This window comes from Tachyglossus aculeatus, chromosome 1 (genome assembly GCF_015852505.1).
Source record: "Tachyglossus aculeatus isolate mTacAcu1 chromosome 1, mTacAcu1.pri, whole genome shotgun sequence".
NCBI classification, from domain to species: Eukaryota; Metazoa; Chordata; class Mammalia; order Monotremata; family Tachyglossidae; genus Tachyglossus; species Tachyglossus aculeatus.
In genome coordinates this window covers 148,841,632-148,869,126 of record NC_052066.1, presented here as the reverse complement: position 1 = coordinate 148,869,126, position 27,495 = coordinate 148,841,632, and the positions used below count along the sequence as shown (strand labels likewise).

Genomic DNA, 27,495 nt, shown 5'->3' with positions numbered 1-27,495 from the left:
CCTTAGACACAGTGAGAAATGGTGACAAAACTCCTCTTATTGCCTTTGCATAATTACAGAAAACAACTAACATACAACAGAAGACCGGGGGTACACAGCAAGTCAGGCTGGATTATATTTATTGATAAACGGTACACCACATATATATCTGTCTATAGGTATATAAAAGAGACATTACTGGAAGTCAAATGTGAGTTTCCTTGGCGTCATAAACTCTTTGACTATGTCATCTGTAACCTCTTTGCGCCTTTGCTGGTGATCTGCTACCAGGGGTTGCAGAATTTCAATCAGTGTCTTCTTGAGGTCTCCAGTGAGTAGGGCTCCACTTGTATAATCCTATCGGGAGAAGGCCAGAATGAAAATTAGCGGCTACTTCTCAGGCCCTGGATTTATCAATCCATCAATCAATCAACGGTATTTATTAAGCACCTACTGTTTTCAGAGAATTGTACTAAGCTCTCGGGATAGTATGATACTACAGAATTGGTAGAAACGTTCCCTGCTGACAACCAGTTTAAGCGTGGGCCTTTCTTGGAGGGGCTCACCGTACTTCACCTCCAGTTGCCCCCCCTCAAGTGTCCCAAGGAGTTGAGAAGATCCCCGTTTTAGGGGTGTGTGTCGCCTAGATCACAGAGTGCTCAGACCCAGGACAGACCAGACCTGAGCACAGATCCCAGCCAGGTCTCTTTGAGATGCAGTCTACTTCCCCTGATTGACTGGGCCACGAAATTCTGGTTAAGGATGATGGAAAAGACCCTGAAACTCAGGGGCTCTCAAGGGAGTTGTTACCTTTGGATGAGACTCGTGGTCTCTTCTCTTATCAAGGCAGGGTCAGTGTAAGGCCCAGAATAGGGCTTTTTCCCCGAGAAGCAGTGTGGTCTGGTGGAAGGCACACAGACTTGGGTGTCAAGAGCCCCGGACTCTAATCCCAGCTCAGCCACTTGTCTGATGTTTAACCTCAGGCAAATTCCTTTACTTCTCTGTGCCTCGGTTACCTCATCTGTAAAGTGGGGGGCCCATTCCTCCTCCCTCTTAGGGACGGTCCAATGTCCTTACAATGTATCAACCCCTGCACTCAGTACAGTGCTTGGCATGCAGTAGGCACTTAACCAATGTCATTATTATTATCATCATCAACATGAGAATCATCTAATGCAAAAGCAGGTCTCTTCCCTGGGCTCCATAGTGGCAGACGCTACTACAGATCTGCTGAACGGAAAGAAAAATGTCTTGTGTTTCCTTCTGCCCACCTGCCTTCCGGAAATTCCCCTTTGACAGAAGGCAGGGATGAAAATGGCGTGTGCTCTTCTGTTTCATGCCAAGGGCCACTGAAGGCAACGTCTACCATCTCATCCCAAGATCCTAGTGCTATCCAGTTATGGGCAAACCCCAGTGAGGAAACTCCCAGCCTACTCCCTTGGCAGAGGGTGGCCTTGTCTGATCCACGGATTGAGGCTGGCCATGATGGTGCTTGGGTCGGGGGGAGGGCTTCTGGCCTACTCCCCGAGTGGTGGACGGCCTTGTCTGGGCTGCAAACTGAGGTCAGATGGAGTAGGGGTGGGGGACGATGGATCATCCTGCACCTGGGACGGTGGACGGCCTTGTCTGGGCTGTGGTTTTAGGCAAGTTATGGGGGGTGAGGGGTGTCCAGCTCACAGGTTCCTTTGGGACAATCTTGGCCTTTGGCCCGGGGAAGAAGAGACTGCTTTACCTGCTTGATCTGCTCGAGTTTGTCGTCATCTTCCAAGAAGAAGGTGAGGTACATGAAAGACACATCCACATCACAGTTGCCCCCAAACTGCCTGTGTTCCTCTACGGTATCCTTCCCTCCAGAGAACGCGTGCTTGTTCACCTGAAACAACATGTTTACGTTTTTTTAATCGACGGAAAAAATAGTGATGGGGAGGAGGAGAGGGAAAAGAGGGGAAAACAGGGAATGCATTTGGAAGTATCTATAATTCCTACCCAACAGACACCGTGAGGGTTTGCCTCGTTTAGAGAGATGGGCAGCAGGCTATGTGCCGGCAGATGTTCACAGAAGGTGAAGGCAAAACTCCTTTTCTGGAGCAGTCACAGAGGGAAAGATCCAGCCTCCCAGTGAAGCCAGACTGTAAGCTCATTAATAGTAATTATGGTATTTGTTAAGCGCTTACTATGTGCCAGACAATGTTCTAAGCGCTGGGGTGGATACAAGCAAATCGGGTTGGACACAGTCCCTGTCCCACCTACAGCTCATAGTCTCAACCCCCATTTTACAGATGAGGGAACTGAGGCCCAGAAAAGTGAAGTGACTTGCCCAAGGTCACACAGCAGACAAGTGGCGGAGCTGAGATTATTCATTCATTCATTCAGTCGTATTTATTGAGCGCTTACTGTGTGCAGAGCACTGTACTAAGCGCTTGGAAAGTACAATTTGGCAATAGAGACAGACAATCCCTGCCCACACCGGGCTTACAGTCTAGAAGGGGGAGACAGACATCAAAACAAGTAAACAGGCATCAATATAAGTAAATAGAATTATAGATGTGTACATAGATATATAAGTGCTGTGGGGCAGGGAGAGGGGGGTAAAGCAAAGGGAGCCGTGACTTTCTGACAGCCAGGCCCATGCTCCATCCACCATGCCATGCTGCTTCTCATCATGGGCAGTGAAGGTGTCTACCAACTCTGGTCCATCTGGAAGACCAATTGATCGATCAATAGTATTTACTGAGCGCTTACTGTGTGCAGAGTACTGTGTGCCGAGCACTGTACTAAGCGATAGGGAGAGTACAAAACAAAAGAGTTGGTAGACATGATCCCTGCTCCCAAAGAGCTTACAGTTTAGAGGAATGGATTCCTAGAGGCCCAAGCTGGCTCTTCCACGTGAACACACTGGCGAATAAGCCCAGACTCAAACCAGGACACACATGGCACAGGGTACATTTTCCCCATCGCCCTTCTGGACCAAAGATCTGCCCTGACTACTTGCTCCCAGTGGCTAAACCATTAAACGAGTGCGGCTTCACTGAAGAGCAGCTCAGAGCCACGGGATGATGATGTGAGTATTTGTTAAGCACTTATTATGTACCAAGCATTGTTCTAAGCGCCGGGGTAGATACAAGGTTGTCCCATGTGGGGCTCACAGTCTTAATCCCCACTTTACAGATGAGGTAACTGAGGCACAGAGAAGTGAAGTGACTTGCCTAAAGTTCCACAGCTGATAGGTGGAGCGGGATTAGAACCCATGACCCGACTCCCAAGCCCGGGCTCTTTCCACTAAGCCACGCTGCTTCTAACGGGACAGGCGGTGGCTTTACAGCCATCAGAACCAATCTTCACCACGAGGGTTTCTGGCTCTCAATCTATCCATCTCTCCACTGTGTCACGTTCCCAAATCCCAATTCCAACTTCTCACGCCATAGGGCGGAAATAATGGAACAGGCCAGTGGCTCCCAGTCCTCAAAATCTAGCTCTTGGCTACTGACTCTGGCCCAGCCTTAATTCGGAAGGAAGCCATTATTCTGTTGAGAAATTCATCTCTATTGGCTAGACCAGCCTGGGATTTTCCAGAATGGTCGAGCATGCTGGCAGCTACTCAGATGGACAAGAGCCACCAACAAACTTTCCACTGCCTCCTCCGTGATCTTTCGTCCTGTAAGCAAAGGCCAAGAGCTCTGTTTAAGAGCGAGGGATGGCAAACACGCCAACCCCGAGTCTTGAACAAACAGAAACCTAGACCAAGGGGGGCTGAGGAAACCTGAACCACTTTGGAGTTGGGAGGAGGGGCGCTGAGGGCCGCCCCATAGGGAGTCATTCTTCGCCCAAAACCTCCATTAGATCCTGCTGATTGGGCTTTCAGCAGCTGGGTTGCACTGCCCTACTTCTTAACGACCGGTCTAGGAATGTAAACTGGGAGTATGGTAGGTCTCTTCAAGTAGAAAATCAACAAGGACCCGAGGCAGTTGCAATGGCTGGGAACTCTTCCTTCCTTCCTTCCTCCCCTCCCTTCCTCCCTCCCCGAACCATGGAGAAGAAGTCACTATAAGGCAAAGAACCATCTGGCACCAGATGGCAATCTTAAAGATGAGAGTCACAAGCAAAACCATCGGAGCACTGGCTAGATGGGAAGGTGATGCCTTTGCAAATACAGGAACCCATTTCCGGAGGGGTGGGTCAAAGATAAGCGAAGAAAAAACCCCAAATCGCTCTCAAGCAACTAAGAGAAAATAGCTAGGGCAAACCAATTGCAAGAGCATGGGCTTGGGAGTCAGAGGACGTAGGTTCTAATCCTGGCTCCACGACTTGTCTGCTGCGTGACCTTTGGCAAGCCACTTCACTTCTCTGTGTCTCAGTTACCTCATCTGTAAAATAGGGATTAAATGCTGGCAGTGAGCCTGCCTGTGCTTTGTCTTTTTCCTTTTTTGGGTCAGTAAGAATGGCTTTCTCTCAGCTCCCCCTTTTTTTTAAAAAAAAATGGTACTTAATTAAGTGCTTACTATGTGCCAGGCATTGTACTAAATGCTGGGGTCGATACAAGTTAATCAGGATCTAGGGCAAACCACTTCACTTCTCTGCCTCAGCTTCCTCAACAGTACAATGGGGATTCAATATCTGTTCTCCTTCCTACCTAGACTGTGAGCCCCACATGGGGCAGTGGCTAGGTCTGACCTGATTAATTTGTATCTACCCCAGTGTTTAGAACAGTGGTTGACGCATAGTAAGCACTTAACAAATACCATAGAAAACCGCAACCCCGCCGCCCCTCCCCAAAATTCAGAGTTTTCCTCCCTTGGAAAACCTGCATTTCTTCAGTTCAGTGCCAGAGATGCTTTCCGATTCGGGGAAAGATGGGGAGGGTCCTTACCTTGTTCTTGATCTGCTTGGCTGAATCCGTAAGGAAGATGGAAGAGTTGGGGTCGCTGGCACTCATTTTGGTCTGAGCCCCTTGGAGAGCGGGGAAGAATGTGGAATGGAGCAGGGCGGGTTTGGGATAACCAATCCTCGGGGCCACGTCTCGCGTCATTCTGAAATACGGATCCTGCGGAGAGGAGGAGAAGGGGGCTTGGTTCTTCTGGGAGTGGGGCCTACCTGGTGGGCAAGCCGTGAGCAGCTCTTCCCATAATAATAATAATAATGTTGGTATTTGTTAAGCGCTCACTATATGCGAAGCACTGTTCTAAGCACTGGGGGGAATACAAGGAGATGAGGTTGTCCCCTCCTTCACTTCCAACCCTCTGGTGTTTGCTGAACGGTTCCCTCCCTAGACTGGTCTGTCAGTCCTGACCTCACCTTGATGAGCGAACCCAGAGAAACCCAATTACCACCTTTTAGGGGGAGGCGGCGCTTTCTAACCTGATCGATGGCACAAGGGATGAGACACTGGACATCCTTCTTATCTTTGAATATCTGTGGAAACGAGTTGCTGAAGGATGGGGCAGCTTGGATGGCGGGAAAACTGATCTTTCCTGGAGAAGGAAAAGAAAAAAAAAAATCACGTGGTGTCCGCCCCTCTCTGGCTCACAAGGCGGGAGGTTGATTTTGTTCAGAGCAGGTGTACGTGTACAGCGTTCAGCAATTTATGTCTTCAGTGCTCTCTTGGATTCAGAAAGAGAGGAAGTCAGTTGAATTAAAATGATGTAAAATAGAGCAGACGCTGAGAAAAAAAAACCGTGCTATTTGTTAAGCATGCACTCTACTAAGTGCTAGGGTAGATACAGAGAAGTGAAGTGATTTGCCCAAAGTCACACAGTATGCAAAAATACTTCTTAGTCATCACGGAATTTATTAAGTGCTTACTATGTGCCAAGTACTGTATTAAGCTAATTAGGTTGGACACAGTCCCTGTCCCACATGGGACTCACAGTTTAAGTAGGAAGGAGTAGGATTTAATCCCCATTTTGCCACTGAGAAAACTGAGACCCCGAGAAGTTAAGTGATTTGCCCAAAGTCACATAGCAGGTAAGTGGCAGAGCTGGGATTAGAACCTGGCCCTCTGACTCTTAGGTCCATGCTCTTTCTACTAGGTTATGCTGCTCCCCATGGTTATAATAACCATAATAATAATTATGGTATTTGTGAAGCGCTTACTATGTGCCAGGCACTGTTCTAGGCGCTGGGGTGGATACAAGCAAATCGGGTTGGACACAGTCCCTGTTCCCCATGGGACAATCACAACCCCCATTTTACAGATGAGGTAACTGAGGCCCAGAGAAGTGAAGTGACTTGCCAAAGGTCACACAGCAACAAGTGGTGGGGCTGGGATTAGAACCCATGATCTTCTGACTCCCAAGCCTGTGCTCTATCCACTAGGCCATGCCTCTTCTAAACTCAACAACTGCTGAGGAAAGAAGGCTGCAGGGAGGGTTCATCAGAAGCAGCGTGGCCTAGTGGAAAGAGCACAGGCTTGGGGGTGAGAAGGACCTGAGTTTTAATCCTGTCTCTGCCACTTGTCAGCTGTGTGACCTTGGGCAAGTCATCTCCCTTCCCTGGGCGTGTTACGTCACCCGCCTCACCCTCTAGAATATAAGCTCGCTACGAGCAGGGAATTTGTCGGTTAGTTCTATTGTAGTGTACTCTCCCAAGCACTTAGTATAGTGCTCTGCACATAGTAAGCGCTCAATAAATACCAATGATTGGTAAAATGGGGCACAGACTGTGAGCTCCATGTGGACACGGACTGTGTCCAACCTTGAATCTACCTCAGTGCTTAGTACAGTACCACTCACACAAAGAGTGCTTAACGAATACCATAAAGCCATTCCTCCTAGGAAATAATAATTATGGTATTTATTAAGCACTTACTATGTGCCAGGCACTGTACTAAGCGCTGGATGTTCTTTGTCTCTGCTTTCTCCTGTTTTTTCCAGGGTGGCACCTGGTTTCCATAGCTCCCGAACATCTTTTCCGCTGCCTGCTTCTCTGAGCAATCCCTACCCCACTGAACTAACGTCCTACAAGATACCCGCCGCCCCCCAGCTGGAAGGAAGGGAATCTCTCAGGAAAAACAGGGAGTATATGCCCCGGTCCCCAGGCAGCATTGCTGCCGATGGCAAGAACAGAGGGCATGCTGTGTGATTGCAGGGAAGTTGTCAACATCTCTGAGCCTCAGTTTCCTATTCTGTAGGAGATTGATCCCCACTTCTTCCCACCCCTCAAAGACAAAATTAACTAATTGATGGGAAACAGCAGGTGACTTGGTGATGCAGGCTGCCCACAGTGTGCAATCAGTCTAAACAACGGGCCTCAGTTCCGTAGGACTGCCTCCGGTGCAGAGGAGTGGATGGGATGGCCAATTTAGGCCATTGGGGTGCCTCCTTCTCAGTGCCCTGGAAGAAACACTGTCAGGCCCAGAGCTTAAAACAGAGCTTTTGGGCCTCCCTGGGGTTCTGGGGGACTAGTCCCTCCTCCCCACCTCCATCCCCCCCACCTTACCTCCTTCCCTTCCCCACAGCACCTGTATATATGTATATATGTTGGTACATATTTATTACTCTATTTATTTATGTATTTATTTATTTATTTTACTTGTACATATCTATTCTATTTATTTTATTTTGTTAATATGCTTTGTTTTGTTCTCTGTCTCCCCCTTCTAGACTGTGAGCCCACTGTTGGGTAGGGACCGTCTCTATATGTTGCCAACTTGTACTTCCCAAGTGCTTAGTACAGTGCTCTGCACACAGTAAGCGCTCAATAAATACGATTGATTGATAGTCCAAAAGTCTCCTTAGCTGGATTCCATCACAAGCCTGTGAGAAGCCAGGCAGAGCACCCCTCATAAAGACCGGGACCCGGAGCTGGGCAAGCCATCCGAGCACAGCCACAGAATAGCCCGTGGCTCACGGCAGGGCTGCGACTGGGCTAGATGCCTCTCATCACTTCTGGCCAGCTTTCGGCCCCGTGGGTCACACAGAGAGAATCCACAGTGGTTCTCCTTCGTTTCTTTCTGGCCAGGTGGACCGACCGGCATCCGGAAAGAAGCCTCGTTCCTTGGAACATAAATAGCTTTAGCTGACAGCATTACATCACCTGCTTTGCACTCTGCCCAAACCCTATTCCCAGACTTGCTAAATCTTTCACGAGCTAAACCGAGAATGCGACCGTCTCAGAAACTGCTCACACTCCCTTGCGTGGGCACTCATTCCCCTGGGCTCCCCTCTCTAAGGCTCTTTAAGCTGCTTTCCCAGTACATGTCTTCAGTCTCAAACACAGAGAGCAGCAGGGCTGGTTGACAGGAAAAGGTGACCCTTCCCTTTGGGGACTCCAGAACCCCACCCAGGGCTCTCACCGATGCAGTCACTGTCAGTGAAGCCAAAGATCCCCTTCACCTGGTTGAACGTGACATGCTTCTGGATCTTCACCACATTCTTGTAGAAACCTGGGCTCATTCTGCAAGGGAAAGACAACAAGACAAAGGAAGTGCGTGGTTTCCCTTTGGCCAGCCGGCCCCCCACACCTCCCAGATCCCCAAACAACAGTGCCTATTTGCAGGGTACAGAAGCAACACTCTTGATCCCAGCATGCTCTGAGGAACACAGATGAGAAGCAGCATGGCCTAATGGCTTTAGCATGGTCCTGGGTTCTCATCCCGGCTCCACCATGTCTGCTGTGTGACCTGGGGCAAGTCGCTTTGCTGCTCTGGGCCTCGGTTAGCTCATTTGTAAAATGGGGATTAAGACTGTGAGCCCCATATGGGGTATGGACTGTGTCCAACCGTGGATCTACCCCCATGCTTAGTTCAGTGCCTGGCATGTAGTAAGTGCTTAACAAAAAACATTAAAAAAAAAAAAATATATATATATGTGTATATATATATATATATACATATATATATATATATATATTAAAATATATATATGTATCTACTGACCAGCCTAGGGGCCCAGGGAGCTGATACTGTGTCTTAAATCCCGGGAGAGTCGGAAACATTTTAAGAGTTCTCCCCATAAGGAAACTACTTGGTTTTTGGCTGATAAGGCTAGGCTGGCAAAGAAGTGGGCAGGAGGAGAGAAAATGCCATAGGGAAATGCTGCATTTGCCCTATCCAGCCAGTGCACCTCAGAGGTCAAGAGCTTGGCTGCACACTGGAAAAAATGGCAGCCACTTCTTTCCCTCCTGAAGCAGGGAAGGCCTTGCGTGGTGCTCTGTTTCCATGGAAACAGTTGTCAGGGATGCTTGCAGGCGATGATGAGGCGGAGCGGGGCTGGCCTGGCTGGGTTTGCATCTTCTAGGGGGAGTGGGAGGGAAGAGGGGGTCCGTTACACTGGACGGGGCCGGGAAGGAGCCTTTATCTGGCTGATTAGCGCCATGGAAACAGCCTAGAAGGGAAATTAAGGCCCAAAATGAGGAAGGCCTCTGTTTGAACTGTCTCCATGGAGCTGGAGGAGATCCCGAGAAGGGCAACCAGGAGGATAATCGGTATTATGGCATTTGTTAAGCTCTTATATGCTAAACCTCGGGGTTGATATGCGATGGGACAAAGTCCCTGTCGCCCACGAGGATCGCAATCGTCCTTATCCTCATTTTACAGAGGAAGCAACTGAGGCCCAGAGTGGTTAAGTGACTTGTCCAAGGTCATGCAACAGGACAGCGGTGGAGCTGGAACTTGCAGTCCCATGCTCTTGCCAACAGGCCGCCAGGATGGATGTCCCAGACGGGAACTGGACCACGGATTCTTCCTGGGATCCCGGTGCCCCTGATGGAGAGACGGGTCGATGGGGCTGACACTGCTCGGCAGGAGGTCTTCAATCGGAAATCCAACCTCCTTGTTCCCTTCGGCTGGGCCCACCCAGGTATCGGTGTCATTCCCTGGATGCAGGCCGCTGGGCTGGGGAGAGGAGATGAGGAAGTTCTCTCCTCTGGGGTAGACCAGAGCCACTGAAATTCTACAGTCGGGAACGCGGGGAACCCATCGTCAGCAGCCGGGACCCGTCAACCGGCTGCCCTGCCGGCTCGGTGAAGTGGACCAAGCCGGCCAGGAGCGTGAAACCCGCTGGAACGAGACAGTTACCGGGCCAGACGGGAGTCCCGCTCTGTAGGGCCGGAAGCAGGCTCCCAGAAGGGAGATGGCCGGAATGTCCTCGAGGCAGCTCTGTTTCACCCGGGACGTTGGCTGGCTCCAGAGGAATGGTCTCAGGAAAACTAGTGGTTGTGGTAGCCCTTGCTGAATCCCAGGGAGAAATTTTGCTCCTCTAGCCACAGCTCCCACCTGACTTTCGTTTCCTTTTTGTGAATTGTATTCTTGTTCCTTACGCTGTTTCGATTTTCATTATTATTATTGTCGGTCGATCTCATTTACTGAACACTTACTGTGTGCAGAGCACTGTACAAAGTGCTTGGGAGAGTACAGCTACAGCAGGCACATTCCCTGCCCACAATGAGCTTACAGTCTAGTTATTATTTATTACTTGATTATTATTTAAGTTATTATTATTTAATAGTAATTATTAGTTAAGTGATTGGTAAGTGTCAAGCACCCGTTCTAAACCCAGGGGTATATGCATGTTTCATTGCTCCCGCTGTGTCCGTCTCCAGTCCTTTTCTCCCAACCCCTCGACCTACACTCATAGATTGTGAGCCCTTGAGGGATACTACTACGACTGTTCTTGAACAAAGGTGAGGGGGCTGGGGCCCAACGTGCTTTTTTCGAGCAAAGAACGCACTGGGAAAGATGACTGGACTGGAAGTTTTAGAAATCTTGGCTTCAACGGGACTTCTCTGTATTCCCGTGAGAATAGCAGGGAATGAGGTTCTTCCCCACTGTAAGGTCTTTGTGGGTGGAGATTGGCTTTCCTACACCTCTCGTGTTCTCCCAAGCACTTTCACTCCCGTCTGCGTCACCCTGACTTACTTATGTCCCCTCTCTCAGCCCCGCAACACTCCTGTTCATTTCTGTAATTTTATTTATTTATACTAATTTCTTCTCCCGCTCTGGATGGCAAGCTCTTTGTGGGTGGGGATTGTGTCTGTTATATTGTTCTCTCCCAAGCGCTTAGTACAGTGCTCTGTAATTTTATTTATTTATACTAATTTCTTCTCCCCCTCTGGATGCTATTTATTGAGCGTTTACTGTGTGCACAGCACGGAACTAAGCACTTGGAAGAACCCAATATACTGGAGTTAGTAGACATGACCCCTGCCCACATAGAGTTTAGATGCCTGAGGAATTTGGCTTGGCCCCAGGGCTCACTGCCAAGCTGGGAGGCCATACCCTGGGTCCTTTTACAAAGCCCAAAGGCCCAGGACTAAAGGTTTCCTGTGAACATCACAGTGCCCCACTGATCAGACGTGCGAAGGTTCTCTAAATTCCATTTCAGAATACTGTAACCATTTGGGCAAACAAGGCCAGTGGACAATATAAAACAGTCATTTATGCCTTTGCATACCCACACCTCTCCCTCCTTCTCCCTCTCCTTCTTCCAACGTGGACAGGTATACCAGGCAAAAACATCAGATAACCAGATGATTACACTGTAACCCATGGATGGAAATACAAACAGAGGTCTAAATTTGGTACCTTGCTTTCCAACGCTTTCAAATCCTTAATAGCATTTCTCCAGGTGTCAATAAGTATGTCATCTATGCAAGTTGAGAAAAGTGGTAGCCTTACCCCATATAGTCTAGGTCAGAAAAGATGAATGTTTTCTTGATGTCAAAACCACAGGCTATGATATCCTTGGCATTTTCAACAGCATAGCCATATGCTTGCTCAAGCGTCAGATCTTTCCAGAGGTATTTCTCATCATCCGTCATCTGGATAACCAGGGGGACATTGAATACGTCCTGTAGCCACCTACCACCAATAATACCCCACAATTACACAATCATCAACTTTCCCCTGAAACAGTCACAGAAACATAAAGTTTAAACAGCTAGTACTAAGATCCCACTTTTCTTAGGTGACAAGGTTTCTTATGGAATCTTCCCTTCTTTTAGGTTATCTTCAAACTGAAGCCCATCAGAAATACTAAATGACCAATTTAGAAATACTTTGGAATGACAGTTTTCTTTTTATGGTATTTGCTAAGTGCTTGCTACGTGTTGGGCACTAATACTAAGTGCTGGGGTACACACAAGCTAATCAATCAATCAATCAATCAATTGTATTTATTGAGCGCTTACTGTGTGCAGAGCACTGTACTAAGCACTTGGGAAGTACAAGTTACAGTTCATGTCTGACATGGGGCTCAGCTTTAATCGCAATTTTACAGATGAGGTAACTGATGCACAGAGAAGTTAAGTGACATGTTCAAGGTCACACAGCAGACAAGTGGCGGACCCTAGATTAGAACCCAGGTCCTTCGGACTCTCAAGTCCATGCTCTATCCACTAGACCACTCTGCTTTTCAGTTCTTGGTATTCCCCACCTAACAATCTAAAATAAAATTGGCAGGCTTATATTGATCCTAATTTGAAGGCACAAAGTGTTTATTAGAAAGTGAATCAATGGACTAACTACCTTGGGTACTACTGTCTGCTCTGAATCCTAGTCCTAATCACTAAATATTCCATACTTAATGCTCAAAGAAGACACTATTGACAGTGAAATTCATTTTTGGGGGTGCATAAGCGTGTGTGTTTGTGTGTGTAAGAAAAGATGAGTGTGATACTCATAGTCTCACTGCACTGTGCACACACCCAGACTCATTTGTGATGCTGTCATGTTTGTATTGGCAATGTCTGCTGCTGTTTTTGTTTTTATGGCATTCTTTAAGCACTCACTATGTGTCAGGCACCGTACTAAGCGCTGTGGTGGATACAAGCAGATCGGGTTGGACACAGTCCCTGTCCCATGTGGGGCTCACAGTCTCAATCCTCGTTTTACAGATGAGGGAACTGAGGCCCAGAGAAGTGAAGTGACTTGCCCAAGGTCATACAGCAGACAAGTAGCAGAGCTGAGATTACAACTCATGACCTTCTGACTGCCAGGACCGTGCTCTATCCACTATGCCATGCTGCTTCCAACAGTGTCGTCTTTGAACACTATGTATGGAATAGTTACTGAGCTCACCTCCTCCAAGAGGCCTTCCCAGACTGAGCCCCCTTTTTCCTCTCCTCCTCCCCATCCCCCCCCGCCCCCGGCCCCGGCCCTAATAATAATAATAATAATAATGATGGCATTTATTAAGCGCTTACTATGTGCAAAGCACTGTTCTAAGCGCTGTGGAGGTTACAAGGTGATCAGGTTGTCCCATGGGGGGCTCACAGTCTTACCTCCTTCCCCTCCCCACAGCACCTGTATATATGTTTGTGCAGATTTATTAATCTATTTTACTTGTACATATTTACTATTCTATTTTGTTAACGATGTGCATTTAGCTTTAATTCTATTTGTTCAGACGACTTGACACCTGTCCACGTGTTTTCTTTTGTTGTCTGTCTCCCCCTTCTAGACTGTGAGCCCGTTGTTGGGTAGGGACCGTCTCTATATGTTGTCAACTTGGACTTCCCAAGCGCTTAGTACAGTGCTCTGCACAGAGTAAGCGCTCAATACGACTGAATGAATGAATGAATTAGGACCGGGATTCAGAGCACAGAGTAGAAAGCTAGGTAGTTAGCTTGTCTCATGATCCTTATGAAGCAACTACTCAAAAAAAAAGCTGCTCCTTTCTGGATTGTAGTGTGCCAGGCCGCTCAATCTGTGGCCCCCCCCCTACTACTACCTTTCAGCTGGGACATAGCACTGCCCGAGGCTTTCTTTTACCATATCCTTAAAATGTTTCCTCTGCCCGCCTTGCTTTCAGTTTCTCAATTTCCGTTCACCATCCAGCAGCTATTTGGGTATCCATTCTCCTCACTTGTCCCACACACTGCAGCTGTGTAGCGGGGAGCAGAGCTTCGGTGCTGGGAGACTTGGCTTCACTCAGGAATTTCATTCCGATCCTGCCTCACCCTATGACCTGGGTTATGGCTCTTACGTGACGGTGACGGAACTGCTCAGAAAGATGTGGTGGGGTGTCTGGGAAGGGGTGAGCAGGGTCCAGGTCTCCTAGCAATAGGGAAAGTGGGGCTGCACGTCGGTGTGAACGTCTTGAGTCTCGTCTAGCACCTAATAGCACCCTGTGGCCCTACTGTTTGACAGCCTCTCAGGGTCTCCTTCATTCCATTTTCTACTTTGTCCTTCGTTGTCTCACCTGTCGGTGTGCTGCCTAATGATAGCCTTTAGCTCTGTGTTTCTAATAGAAGCAGCGTGGCTTAGTGGATAGGGCACGGGCCTAGGAGCCAGAAGGATGTGAGTTCTAATCCTGGCTCCGCCACCTGTTTGCTGTATGAGCTTGGGCAAGTCACTTCACTTCTCTGGGCTTCAGTTCCCTCACCTGCAAAATGGGGACTAAGAGTGTGAGCCCCATGAGGGACAGGGACTGTGTCCAACTACTTAACTTGTATCTACCCCAGCACTTAGAACTGTGCTTGGCACATAGAAAGCACTTAACAAAATATAGGTTTTTGGTCAGATGTAGGGCTCCCCTGGGGCAGGGGGATTGGGTGAAGCAGTTTTATATCTATAGCCTACTACCACCCTGTGGCCCTACGATTTGACAGTCTCCCAAGGGATGTGCTGGCCGCCGCCACTCTGTTTTCTACTTTGTCACTGCCTCGTCGATCAGCGTATTAATGCCAGCCTTTAGCTCTGTTTTATTGATATAGATTTTGGGCTGCCCTGGTGCAGGGGCATTAGGTGAAACAGTTTCACAAGGCTTTGCACAGCTCCTTGGGATATGCCTCTGCGGGGTGTTTATCTGCATGGGGTCATTCTTGAGGGACCATCTCAAGTCAACTGAGAAGTAAAACTATTTATCGAGTACTGTTTGGGGCCTCGGGCAAGTCGCTTCACTTCTCGGTGCCTTGGTTCCCTCATCTGTAAAATGGGGATTAAGACTGTGAGCCTTGTGTGTGTACCACGAGAGACCCGGATTGTGTCCACCCTAATTATCTTGTATCTACCTCAGTGCTTAGTACAGTGCCTCGCCCATAGTAAGTACTTAAGAAATACCCCAATTATTATTATTGGACATGTGCAGTATTAATCCCTCAGTGGTATATACTGAGCACTTATGTTCGATAGAATCCCTGCACTTGAGGAGCTTATGTGGTAATGAGCACTGAATGGATAACCTGTCTGGCCACTATGCTTCCAAAGAGGAACTGCTCTGCCCAGTTTACAGCCAGGTTCCCCAACATCAAGAAGCCAGGACTTTGTGGGACCGACCTGTTTTAACCTTCCGGGCTCTTGGTGGGTTGGTCAGCCGAGGCAGCTGGGCTTTGGATGGACATCAAACCCTCTTCCTGGCCCCCAGGCCAAGCTACTGTCCCATCTTGGCTCAAATAACCGGCTTTCCAAAAATCCCTTCTTTTCTCTCCGTCTGCCCCGGGGGCCCTCTAGTTAAGATTTTTTGGATAGGTCTTTTTTCCTTTAACCACATCAAACGTGAACCCTGTGGAAGGCATAATGGTATACCTCTGCCTTTTTGGCTTTGAACCATGAATTAAGATGCAGGCATCACATTTTATTCGATTTAATTCTGGACCTTCCATAAAATGGCAGGACTGAGGTCACAATGGGTCTGAGTGGGTCCCGAACAAGTGTAACACAGAACAATGCATCCTGAAATAACCAAACCTTTCAGCAGTCAGCAAAATAGTGAAGGATGTTAACGTGAAGCTAGTACCACTTACTTTGTAAAAATGAACGGGATGAGATGGCCTAAATGCATCGCTTCAGAAGAGGGCCCCCTACCCGTGTAGAGATAAAACGGTTTCTTATTTTCATAGGCGTCGAGAACTTGGTTCATGTCTCTAACGAAGAAAGGAACAGAGAAAGAGGATCTTTTTCACTGGAAGGTATCATCAAAGAAATAGTTTAACGTACTTCCATTTTGAAATTAAAATCTTTCAAGTACAGTGCTGCAATGCACAGATCCAACGTCTAACTGGCGTCTTCACAAAATGAACCGCAGCCCCTGAATAAAATCGTTCATCTTCATTGTTGTTAAAACATGTCATTCTTTAGGAAGGCAAGTTTTCGAACAAAAGAATGTCAATAGCCCAAGCCAGATGGAGGTAGGGGAAAGGGGAGGAGAAGTGGGGGGGAAAGGGAGGGAGAGGGAGAGGGAGAGGGAGAGGGAGAGAGAAAGAAAAGCCAGGGGGAGTGTGTATCCATATTTGGATACTCAAGAGCATCGTGGCATTTCAGCTGCCTGCTAGAGCCTACTCCCACTGGCTAGTGTTTGTCCTGCTTACTTCCTGTTGACCAAACTGCCTTTGTGTGCATTAACAGTTTCAGTTTTCAAAAGGAAGCTTAGAGAAGTGACAAGCCTTAAACTCAGCCTCCAGTGCGGGGAGGCACGGAGAGGCCAGGGGAAGAGAAGAACTGGGGACTGAAAACACTTGGCAAACACATGGGCAACGACTGACTTGCATCACCTTGAAGAGGTTCAAACCCCATCCATAGCTTTGGTTCCGGGCCAGGGGAGAAGGGAGGCGATACGGCAATAGAGCGATCCCCCAGGAGCTCAAAAGGAGAGTCCTTACTCACAGTCACAGGGTGACTCTCTTAAAGAGGCAAGTGGCTGCTCGACCTAAGCCAGGGGTTGTGAGTGCTGAAACAATGGTATTTCAAGATGTGACTGAAGTGTGAAGTTTTGGGAGGAGGGCCTTCACTCCAGGATGAATGCCTGCAGCGGCCGGGTGGGGGAAAAAAATCCCCAAAATGCCACAGAAACTGGAACACGGCCTCCGGGGAATCTGACCCTGCAGCCCATTCATCCGTCAATTTACAGAATGCTTACTGTAGCAGAGCATTGAATTAAGCGCTTGGGAGAGTACAATATCATTCGACAGAGTTGGTGGACACAATCCCTGTCCACAAGAAGCTTACAACAGTCAAAAAACAGAAATCAAGAGATAAATCTCTAGACCGTAAGCTCGTGGTGGGCAGGGAACATTTCTACCAACTTTGTTGCATTATACTTTCCCCAAGCTCTTAGTACAGTGCTCTGGACCCAGTAAGTGCTCAATAAAAACCAAAAGGGATGGGATCCCGCACCTCCAATTCCTTTTTAAAATGCTTTTTAGAAGACGTAACACCATCACCACCTAAGGTGGCTAAGTCAAGCAGTCCCATGACTGAACAGATCACAGATCTCCATTGGTGACTTACGGCAACAAACTTTCAAACTGACTTTAGAGGAATGAAATCTTCAGTGATCTCTGGTAGCCTGGGAGGCTAGAAAGTGATCAATACATATTAACCCTAATTCAGCTGTCCACTCAACTCGCTCGGCTCTCTGGAAGAAGTCATTGTCAATCAATGGATGGCCTTTGCTGAGCACTTAATGTGGGCAGAGCATTGTACTTAGTGCTTGGGAGAGCACGATACTACAGTTGGTAGACACGTTTCCTGCCCACAGTGTACTTACAGTCTAGTGGGGGGTAATACATGTTAATATACATACATAATTAATGACAAAAAATGTATAAATTGTCAAAGGAGAGTCGTGCGGAAACGTGTTCACGTGCATAATTTTCAGGATTAGGCTCTGTTGATGAACATTCAGGGCCCGTGGCTCAGACAGAACAGTCCTGCTGCTGTACGTCTGTGCTTTGTGGGGCAGAAAGAGAAGGGAAACCAAAACTGATGAAGGTAAACTCACCTGTGAGAGAAAAAGATGCCTCGGCGTAGGAAGTGGTGTGGTTTATGCCCGGTGACTCTCTCTAGTCGGTCTATCAGCTCCTTGTCAATTTTACTGCTTCCAAACCGAACTGGAAGAAAAAGGAATATTTAGAGGGACAGCATAAGATCATGACCTTCCTCTCTGGGGCAATGGATGCTGGGAAAACTGTTAGGCAGCCCCAGGACCTCATGTGATAGCACAAGTCCTCTCCCTGAAGGGCCATCCCCTGGGGCTGCCTGCCTTCCCTGTCCCCCTGCACACCTCCATGCGTCTTTCAGACAAGGGCTTAGGCCAGGTGAAAGGGACAATATGTAAGAGTCCTGCCGGGAAGCCTCATCTTGCAGCTGCTCCTGGGCTCTGGGCTCTTCTTCCCCAGTTTGCCACCCCCAGGGTCTGGGGTGCCTCTGCTGGCCCAAGGCACAGGTGGTCAGAGAAGCTGGTGAATCTCTGAAGCCACAGGCCAAATGGCCATCTTTGGTTCCAGGGCCAGAGGGCAGGGAGGCAGACTACACCAGGGCTTGGACTGCCTGGCTGAGGAGTGGAAGTGAGACAGATTACAGGCAACAGCTGCTGGAGAGAAACAGAAAAGGGAGACCCTATGGTCAAAAGCAGTTTGGAGTTCCTGATGATAATGGTATTTGTTCAGAGCTTCTTATGTGCCAAGCACTGTACTAACACTAGGGTAGTTCCCAGATTATCAGGTAAAATATAGTCTCTGCCCCTCATGGGGCTCACAGACAGAGACACAGACAGACGGAGAGAGAGAGAGACAGAGAGACTATGAATCTCATTTTCCAGATGGGAAAACTGAAGCCCAGAAGGGAAGTGACTTGGCCACGGTCCCAGAGCAGGCCAGGGGCAGAGGTGGAATTAGAACCCAGGTCCTCTGACTCCCAAGCCTGGGCTCTTACCACTAGGCCACGCTGCTTCTCTATATGCACGAGACAGTCACCGAAGTCACACAGTTCTGAAACTCTGTTTTCAGATTCTCCACGGTGCCATAACTGCTTTTCTGAAGGAAACAAACTCATGCTAAGGTTGGTCCCCTCGCAATGTTACTCTGAGCTTGCGGAGTCTGAGTTTGCACAGTTGTGTAAATACGATTGATTTATGATTGAAATACGATTGATTGATTGTCTTGTACTCACCCAAGTGCTTAGTACAGTACTCTGCACACAGTAAGCGCTGAATATAACCGAATGAATATATGTATTCATATGTATATATGTTTGCACATATTTATTACTCTATTTATTTTACTTGTACATATCTATCCTATTTATTTTATTTTGTTAGTACGTTTGGTTTTGTTCTCTGTCTCCCCCTTTTAGACTGTGAGCGCCCTGTTGGGTAGGGACTGTCTCTATATGTTGCCAATTTGTACTTCCCAAGCACTTAGTACAGTGCTCTGCACATAGTAAGCGCTCAATAAATACGATTGATGATGATGATAATGATGATGATGAAGGACGGGTGTGGAGAGAGAGGAGGAAGGAAAAGAGTGGAAGTCAAAGCACCCCTCCCAGAGAACCCAGACTTTGAAGCTCTATCGGCCACCTGACACTTCCCACTGTGCCGTTCTCAGGTCCCCCTCCATAGCTCATTCTACCCCCGAGCCTCGCCAGGAGGCTGGGGAATAAAAGCCAGGAACTTGACCAGAGGTCAGTGGGAGGGAGGAAGGAAGAGTAGCCCATTCATCTGAAGAGAGGGCTACTGCAAGTCACCGCTCCAGTGACCACTCTCCCGGCCCCACTGCCTTTCAGCCTTTGGACTTCAGAGGAGACCTCTGCGGCCCCCAGGGTCGGCAGGTTTGGCTAAACTCTGGGCATGGTTGGTGAACTTTGTTCTTTGGGACCATTACAATCCATCTTCCCACCCTCTAACTATCTTTCCAGAAAGCAGCTTCTGAGCATCGCTCGTTCCCGCTGGTGTAATATGTAGCCATTGGAGCTGCTGCTGCTGGAGAGATGGATTCAGCCCCTGACCCAGGCCTCTTAGCTGCTCCCGAGGTCAGTCAACATGAATTCCACTTTTCTGGAAAGCCCCTTTCAAGCCAGAAGGGCTAGGTCCCAACCCATTCTGAAACAATAGGTTTCCACTGTACACTCTGAGTTTATCTTGATGGGAAACAGCTTATCTTTACAGGAAAGAGTTTATCTTGACAGGAAACACCCTGAATGAACCCAGAGAAATCACAAGGGATGGGAAACACTGTGTTTTCTGGGAAGGAAGGTGGACCTCTCTGGTTTTCCTTAAGCTATTACTAATAATAATGGCATTTAATAATAATAACAATAATAATAAGTATTTGTTAAGCACTTACTATGTGGCAAGCACTGTTGTAAGTGCTGGGGGAGATACAAGGTAATCAAGTTGTCCCACTTGGGGCTCACAGTCTTAAGTCCCATTTTACAGATTCATTCATTCAATCATATTTATTGAGCACTTACTGTGTGCACAGCACTGTACTAAGCACTTGGGAAGTACAAGTTGGCAACATATAGAGACAGTCCCTACCCAACAACGGGCTCACAGTCTAGAAGGGAGAGACAGACAACAAAACATATCAACAAAATAAAATAGAATAGTAAATATGTACAAGTAAAATAGAGTAATAAATCTGTACAAACATATATACAGGTGCTGTGGGGAAGGAGGTAGGGCCAGGGGGGCAGGGGAGGGGGAGAGGAAGGAGGGGGCTCAGTCTGGGAAGGCCTCCTGGAGGAGGTGAGCTCTCAGTAGGGCTTTGAAGGGAGGAAGAGAGCTAGGTTGGCGGATGGGCAGAGGGAGGGCATTCCAGGCCAGGGGGAGGACTTAGGCCAGGGGTCGACGGCGGGACAGGCGAGAACGAGGCACAGTGAGGAGGTTAGCGGCAGAGCAGCGGAGGATGCGGGCTGGGCTGTAGAAGGAAAGAAGGGAGGTGAGGTAGGAGGGGGCGAGGTGATGGAGAGCCTTGAAGCCGAGAGCGAGGAGTTTTTGCCTGATGCGTAGGTTGACTGGTAGCCACTGGAGATTTTTGAGTAACATGCCCAGAGCGTTTCTGCACAAAGATGATCCAGGCAGCAGCGTGAAGTATAGATTGAAGTGGGGAGAGACAGGAGGATGGGAGATCTGAGAGGAGGCTGATGCAGTAATCCAGTCGGGATAAGATGAGAGATTGAACCAGCAGGGTAGTGATTTGGATGGAGAGGAAAGGGCGGATCGTGGCGATGTTGCGGAGGTGAGACAGGCAGGTTTTGGTGACGGATTGGATGTGAGGGGTGAAAGAGAGAGCAGAGTCGAGGATGAGAACAAGGTTGCGGGCTTATGAGACGGGAAGGATGGTAGTGCCATCTACAGTGATGGGAAAGTCAGGGAGAAGGCAGGGTTTGGGAGGGAAGATAAGGATAAGTCTTGGACATATTGAGTTTTAGATGGCGGGCAGACATCCAGATGGAGATGTCTTGAAGGCAGGAGACACGAGCCTGGAGGGAGGGAGAGACAGCAGGGGCAGAGATGTAGATTTGGGTGTCATCAGCGTAGGGATGATAGTTGAAGCCGTGGGAGCGAATGAGTTCACCGAGGGAGTGAGTGTAGATAGAGAACAGAAGGGGACCAAGAACTGACCCTTGAGGAACCCCTACAGTACGGGGATGGGAGGGGGAGCCCGCAAAGGAGACTGAGAATGAACGGCCGGAGAGATAAGAGGAGAACCAGGAGAGGACGGAGTCTGTGAAGCCAAGGTTGGATAGCGTGTTGAGGAGAAGGGGGTGGGCCACAGAGTCGAAGGCAGCTGAGAGGTCGAGGAGGATTAGGATAGAGTAGGAGCTGTTGAATTTGGCAAGCAGGAGGTCATTGGTGACCTTTGAGGGGGCAGTTTCGGTGGAACGTAGGAGACGGCAGCCCTACAGATGAGGTAACAGGCACAGAGAAGTTAAGTGACGTGCCCGAATTCACATAGTTGACAGCGGAGTCGGGATTAGAACCCACAGCCTCTGATCCCCAAGCCCTTGATCTTTCCACTAAGCCACACCGCTTAATCAGGAGGGAAAATGGGTACCAAATCCCCATTTTACAGTTGAGTAAACAGAGGCCCAGCGAAGTGAAATGACTTGCCTGAGGTCACACAGCAGGTATGTGGCGGAGCTGGGATTAGAACCCAGGTTCCCCAACTCCCAGGCCTTGCTCTTTCCACTAGGCCCCATTCCTCTAAGCACCCAACACATCCTGACTTGCTCTCAGCCAAAGTGAGCCGGGACACTAACTTCTGTCAAAAATATAAGGCCACCGAGCTTTTGGGGCAGCAGGGCATCTGCAAGCTGGTCATTTGGGGAAGGGGAGAGGGGCGTACCTATCAGTTTGTCATAGTCGACACCTTTCGCGTTGCTCGTCTGCACAGTCCACGGGTCCACAAAATCCTCTTCACCTTCTGCGGCCTGAGAGCTGTCCACGCTCGCAGGGGTAGAATTCGCAGGAGGGGAGTCGGCCTTGTACTCCTGGCCAGTGGCTGCTTTGTATTTGGTTTTTAACGCCAGTAACAGTTTGACGGCGGAGTCAATTTCATCCTGAATGAAGGAAGCGAAGCAGAAAGGAAAGGGTTTTCATATGAATGTGTTCTTGGGTGCCTCTTGGCCTCAGCCTCTGATGTGAGGATTTGCAATGAATTAGTAAAGTCACGGGCAATTCGATCTTTGGAGGCGCCCTTTAAAGTCAATTAAATGCATTTATCAAGTGCTTACTGTGTGAAGAGCACTGTACTAAGCGCTTGGAAGGCTACAATATAGCCGAATTGGTAGACAAGTTTCCTGCCCACAAGGGGCTCGTGGTCTAGAAGGGGAGATGATATAAAATAAATTACAGTTATATATGTAAGAGCTGGAGGTGGGGAGTAGGGGTGAATAAAGGGTACAAATTCAAGTGCAAGGGCAACACAGAAGGGGATGTCGGGGAAAGCCTCTTGGAGATATGATTTTTAATAAGGCTTTGAAGGTGAGGAAGAGTGATGGTCTGTTGGATATGACGGGGGAGAGAGTTCCAGGCCAGAAGCATAACATGGGCAAGGGGTCGGTGGCGAGACAGACGAGATCGAGGTACTTTGAGTAGGCTGGAATTAGGGGAGTAGAGTGTGTGAGCTGGGTTGTAGTAGCAGATCAGAGAGGTAAGATAGTGGGGGGAAAGTCTGGGTTAGTGGAAAGAGCCCAGGCTTGGGAGTCAGAGGTCCTGGGTTCTAATCATGGCTCCACCTCTTGTCAGCTGTGTTATCTTGGGCAAGTCACTTAACTTCCCTGTGCCTCAGCTACCACATCTGTAAAGTGGGGATGAAGACTATGAGCCCCACATGGGGCAACCTGATTACCTTGTATCTACCTCAGTGCTTAGAACAGTGCTTGGCACATAGTAAGCCCTTAACAAAACCAACATTGTTGCCAAGCTAGCTCTCTTCCTCCCTTTAAAGCCCTACTGAGAGCTTACCTCCTCCAGGAGGCCTTCCCAGATTGAGCCCCCTCCTTCCTCTCCCCCTCCACTCCCTCCCCATCCCCCCTGCCTTACCTCCTTCCCCTCCCCACAGCACCTGTATATATGTTTTTACATATTTATTACTCTATTTTACTTGTACATATTTATTCTATTTATTTTATTTTGTTAATATGTTTTGTTTTGTTGTCTGCCACCCCCTTCTAGACTGTGAGCCCGCTGTTGGGTAGGGACCGTCTCTATATGTTGCCAACTTGTACTTCCCAAGTGCTTAGTACAGTGCTCTGCACACAGTAAGTGCTCAATAAATACGATTGAATGAATGAATTATTATTATTATAAAAAGGTGATTGAGGGCTTCAAACCCAGTGGTAAGGAGTTTCTGTTTGATGTGGAGGTGGATGGGCAAACAATGGAGGATCTTGAGGACTGGGGAAACACGATCTGAATGGTTTGCAGAGAAATGACCTGGGCAGCAGAATAAAGTATGGACTGAAGTTGGGAGAGGCAGGAGGCAGGGAGGTCAGCAAGGAGGCTGATGCAGTAATCAAGGCAGGATAAGAGAAGTGCTTGGGAGTCAATCAATGGTATCTATAGAATGCTTACTTTGTGCAGAGCTCTGTACTTAGCGCTTGGGAGGGCACAATACAACAGAATTGATGGGAATGCAAGGATTACATTGGCAGGGGTAGGCTTCTAGAAAATGTGGCTGCATTTCAAATGGCTGTACCATGGGATACGCTGTGCCAGACTAGTATGTTATAAGTCAGGGTCTGCTCCAGAACCTCTGGAAAAACCACATAAAAATCCCTCGAGCTCCACATTCTAGGTGAAATGTCACCAGACACCTGTTTAATCTCTATTAATGTAATCCGAAGGACAAAACCAGAACATTAACTAAACGAGGTGTTGGAGTTAGGCTGATGAGTCTTTGCTGGACACTACAGAGAGAAGCAGTGTCATCTAGTCACTAGAGCGCAAGTATGGGAGTCAGAAGGACCTGGGTTCTAATTCCAGTTCTGCAGCTTGTCTACTGTATGACCATGGGCAAGTCACTTAACTTCTTTGTGACTCAGTTACGTCACCTGTAAAATGCGGATTAAGACTGAGCCCTATGTGGGACAGGGACTGTGTCCAACTCGATTAGCTTGTATCTACCCCAGCGCTTAGTTCAGTGCCTGGCAATCAATCAATCATATTTATTGAGTGCTTACTGTGTGCAGAGCACTGTACTAAGCGCTTGGGAAGTACAAGTTGGCAACATATAGAGACAGTCCCTACCCAACAGTGGGCTCACAGTCTATACAGGCACTTAGTACACACCACCCCCGCCCCACCCTCCTAGTTCCCTCCTACTGGCTGACTCAGAGCTGGGCTTCCTCACCTTTGCTAAAGCTATGGGGAGGTGGTGGCGGCTTCTAAGGTGAAAATTAAAAGAGAAAGAAAGAACCAAAACCCTTTACTAGATAAGTACATCCCTCCAAAGGAGTATGCGAGGCAGGCGGCAGGGAGAGCAAGGAGGGAGTCATCTTACCTTCGGCACTGCATGTACCATTGGGGTCAGCACTGTAGTAGTATACTGGAGTAAATCAGTAAACAGATGGAGGGGGACTTATCCCTGGGTTTTACATAGTGTGGGATGCTCATTACTCGGTTTCTGCCTCGTTCTTTATAACTTTCGGGGTCCGACTGATTTGTCCCAGGATGACGGAAAAACTCCTAACGAACTCTGCCAGTTGAACATGGCTACCTTAAATCCTGGAAAGATGTTTATGGTAGGAGCAGCACAATTTCAGTCGTAAAGCAGCAAGCTAAAGATGTGCAAAGATTTCTAAAACTCCTGCCTCCTGACGAAACTCCTAACGAGCTTTTATGACTGAGCGCCGTAATTCCCTAGGCTGAACTGGAATTTATATTGGTAGATCTGAAAACACCTATTTGCATTTTTAACCTGAAAAAAGGGATGAAGAATACTGAGCATAAAATTCCTCCTGGAGCAAATTCCTCAGTTTTTCCTAAGTCTTTTAGGGAATGATTTCCTCCCTAGCCACACAACCGGATTGGGCTTCAGGCCACAACACTTCACTGGGGGTAGAGCAGAGACTGAACTGCTTTCTGGGGGAGGAAGCCAAAGAGGAGACCTTGGTCTTTGAAGAAAGCAGGGGAAGGCGATTATTTGGAGTTGCGGTGGCCTGGATGGATCTGCAGATGTGAAGACACTTTGATAGTGAGGGGACACTGACGAGCAGAAGGGAACCTCATAAAATGAAGAAAAAAAAGTTCTGGGAAGTTTGCTCAGTTAAATTCAGTACAAAGTCATGTCCCTCAAACATGGGATAAATGACTGGCTGATTAAATCGATCATCATCATCATAGTAATAAAAGAATTTGTTAAGCGCTTATTATGTGTAAAGCATTGTACTAAGCGCTGGGGTAGATAAGAGATAAATCAGGTCCCGTATCATCATCAATCGTATTTATTGAGCGCTTACTGTGTGCAGAGCACTGTACTAAGCGCTTGGGAAGTACAAGTTGGCAACATATAGAGACAGTCCCTACCCAATAGTGGGCTCACAGTCTAAAAGGGAAATATTTTCCGTATGGGGCTCACAGTTTAAGTGGGAAGAAGAACAGGTATCGAAGCCCCGCTTGACAGATGAGGGGAACTGTGGCCCAGAGAAGTGAAGTGACTTGCCCAAAATCACACAGCAGGTAAGTGGCAGAGCCAGGATTAGAACCCAGGTCCTCTGACTCCCAGGCCCCTGTTCTTTCCAATAGTCTACTCTGCTTCTCAACAGTATTTATTGAGCACTTATGTGGTGCAGAGCGCTGTACTAAGCACTTGGGAGGGTGCAATACATCACTGGTACATCATCTTTTCCAGGGCAATATCAGACTGCAGACACCTGAAGGAGTTGATGAACACTTGACAGAAAAATCGAAAGGTGAGCAATGTACCCCTACTTTATCTCCAGGTTCAATTCTACTTTAATTGCTGATCGGGATAAAGCATCTTAGCGATCCATGTATTGTGAGGTGTTAAGCTGAACGACAGGTCTAAAGTTCGAAGACTGAAATACCTTGGGGGCTTTTCCTCCCTTCAGCGATCTGACCACTTCCCCTTGCGCCGTGATGCCTTCAAACAGTTCCTGGGGCGATGAGAGTCCACCGTTCTGAACCTGGGCCATTTTCCCGGAGGGCAGATCCTAGCCTCGGCTAGCAGAAGCGCAACGGCTCTTCTGACAACCTTCCCAGTGGCTGGAACCGTGGATGGAGGCGGAGGGACTGTTGGAAGGATGAAAAGTCATCGTGAGTTATTCATTCGCTGCAATGCAGACTTCCACCCTGCTTATCAAAACTGACCGGAATTCCCACAGGGGGCAAAAAGCACGCATATACAATATTACCCGCGAGGCGATGTTTGGGAGTGGGAAAGAGATGAGTGGTTTAGCAACCTCTTCCCAGAGGTTAACTGCTTCCACCCCTTTTGTCTTTTATTTTTTTCCCCAGCCAAATGCATTCTGTGCTGATGTGCTTTCTGCTACTCATAACACGAAACAGCATGGCCTAGTGGATAGGGCATGGACTCGGCAGACGGAAGGACCCAGGTTCTAATCCCGGTTTTGCCACGTCTGCCGTATGAACTTGGGCAAATCCAGACTGTGAGCCCGTCTTCTAGACTGTGATCCCGTTGTTGGGTAGGAACCGTCTCTATATGTTGCCGATTTGTACTTCCCAAGCGCTCAGTACAGTGCTCTGCACACAGTAAGTGCTCAATAAATACCACTGAATGAATGAACTTCTCTGCATCTCAGTTACCTCATCTGCAAAATGGGGATGTAGTACCTGTTCTCCCTCCTACTTAGACTGTGAGCCCCACATGGGACCTGATTATCTTGCATCTACCCCAGCATTTACCCCAGTGCTTGGCACATAGTAAGCGCTTAACAAATACCTCGATTCTTACCTCGGTACTTAAGTCTAGTGCCTGACACACAGTAAGTGCTTAAATACCATAATAAAAAGTACTCAGTTCAGCAAACCACAGATGTTATATACAGATAGAACACCAATGGTTAAACTGGGGGTGTCTCCCCTCCAAAAGATCATTCTTTTCCTTCCTGCTTTCTGATTGAGGCGGCAGGGGGGAGATGGACCAGGGGAGCAGTGGTAAGAGAAGTCTGGATGGGCCACATCCCTCACCCCTCTGCACACCAGCTGCAATGTTCCCAGAACAGGGACCACACACGCTAACCTCCCCAACTTCCCAGCCCCCCGCCCTTTCCTGCTTTTAATAAACAGGGACATAACCTCCTAAACTTGAAATAATTAGCCACTTATAAAAACACGTCATCTTATGCCGGCTAAACTCCTGTGTTTAGCTTTC

The 27,495-nt window shown here is 48.2% G+C and overlaps 1 protein-coding gene across 1 annotated transcript; it reads right to left on the bottom strand.

Annotated features, from left to right (window-relative positions):
* Nucleotides 1-102: 102 nt before the first annotated feature.
* WARS1 (tryptophanyl-tRNA synthetase 1) lies at nt 103-26,397 on the bottom strand. The gene is made up of 10 exons (XM_038748049.1): nt 26,189-26,397; nt 21,985-22,198; nt 17,634-17,742; nt 15,658-15,777; nt 11,591-11,773; nt 8,270-8,370; nt 5,335-5,447; nt 4,847-5,020; nt 1,712-1,852; nt 103-336 (listed from the first exon to the last, which is right to left on the bottom strand). Exons 1-10 carry the CDS (start codon nt 26,294-26,296, stop codon nt 175-177), a joined length of 1,425 nt encoding a protein of 474 aa, XP_038603977.1. The 5' UTR covers nt 26,297-26,397; the 3' UTR covers nt 103-174.
* Nucleotides 26,398-27,495: the final 1,098 nt, after the last annotated feature.

Excerpts from the sequence above, each read along its gene's own strand:
- WARS1 (XM_038748049.1), bottom strand. The coding sequence starts at position 26,296 with ATGGCCCAGGTTCAGAACGGTGGACTCTCATCGCCCCAGGAACTGTTT. Across the intron at positions 5,021-5,334 it reads TCCCTTGTGCCATCGATCAG|GATCCGTATTTCAGAATGAC; the intron begins GTTAGAAAGCGC and ends TCCTCTCCGCAG. Across the intron at positions 337-1,711 it reads AACTCGAGCAGATCAAGCAG|GATTATACAAGTGGAGCCCT; the intron begins GTAAAGCAGTCT and ends TTCTCCCGATAG.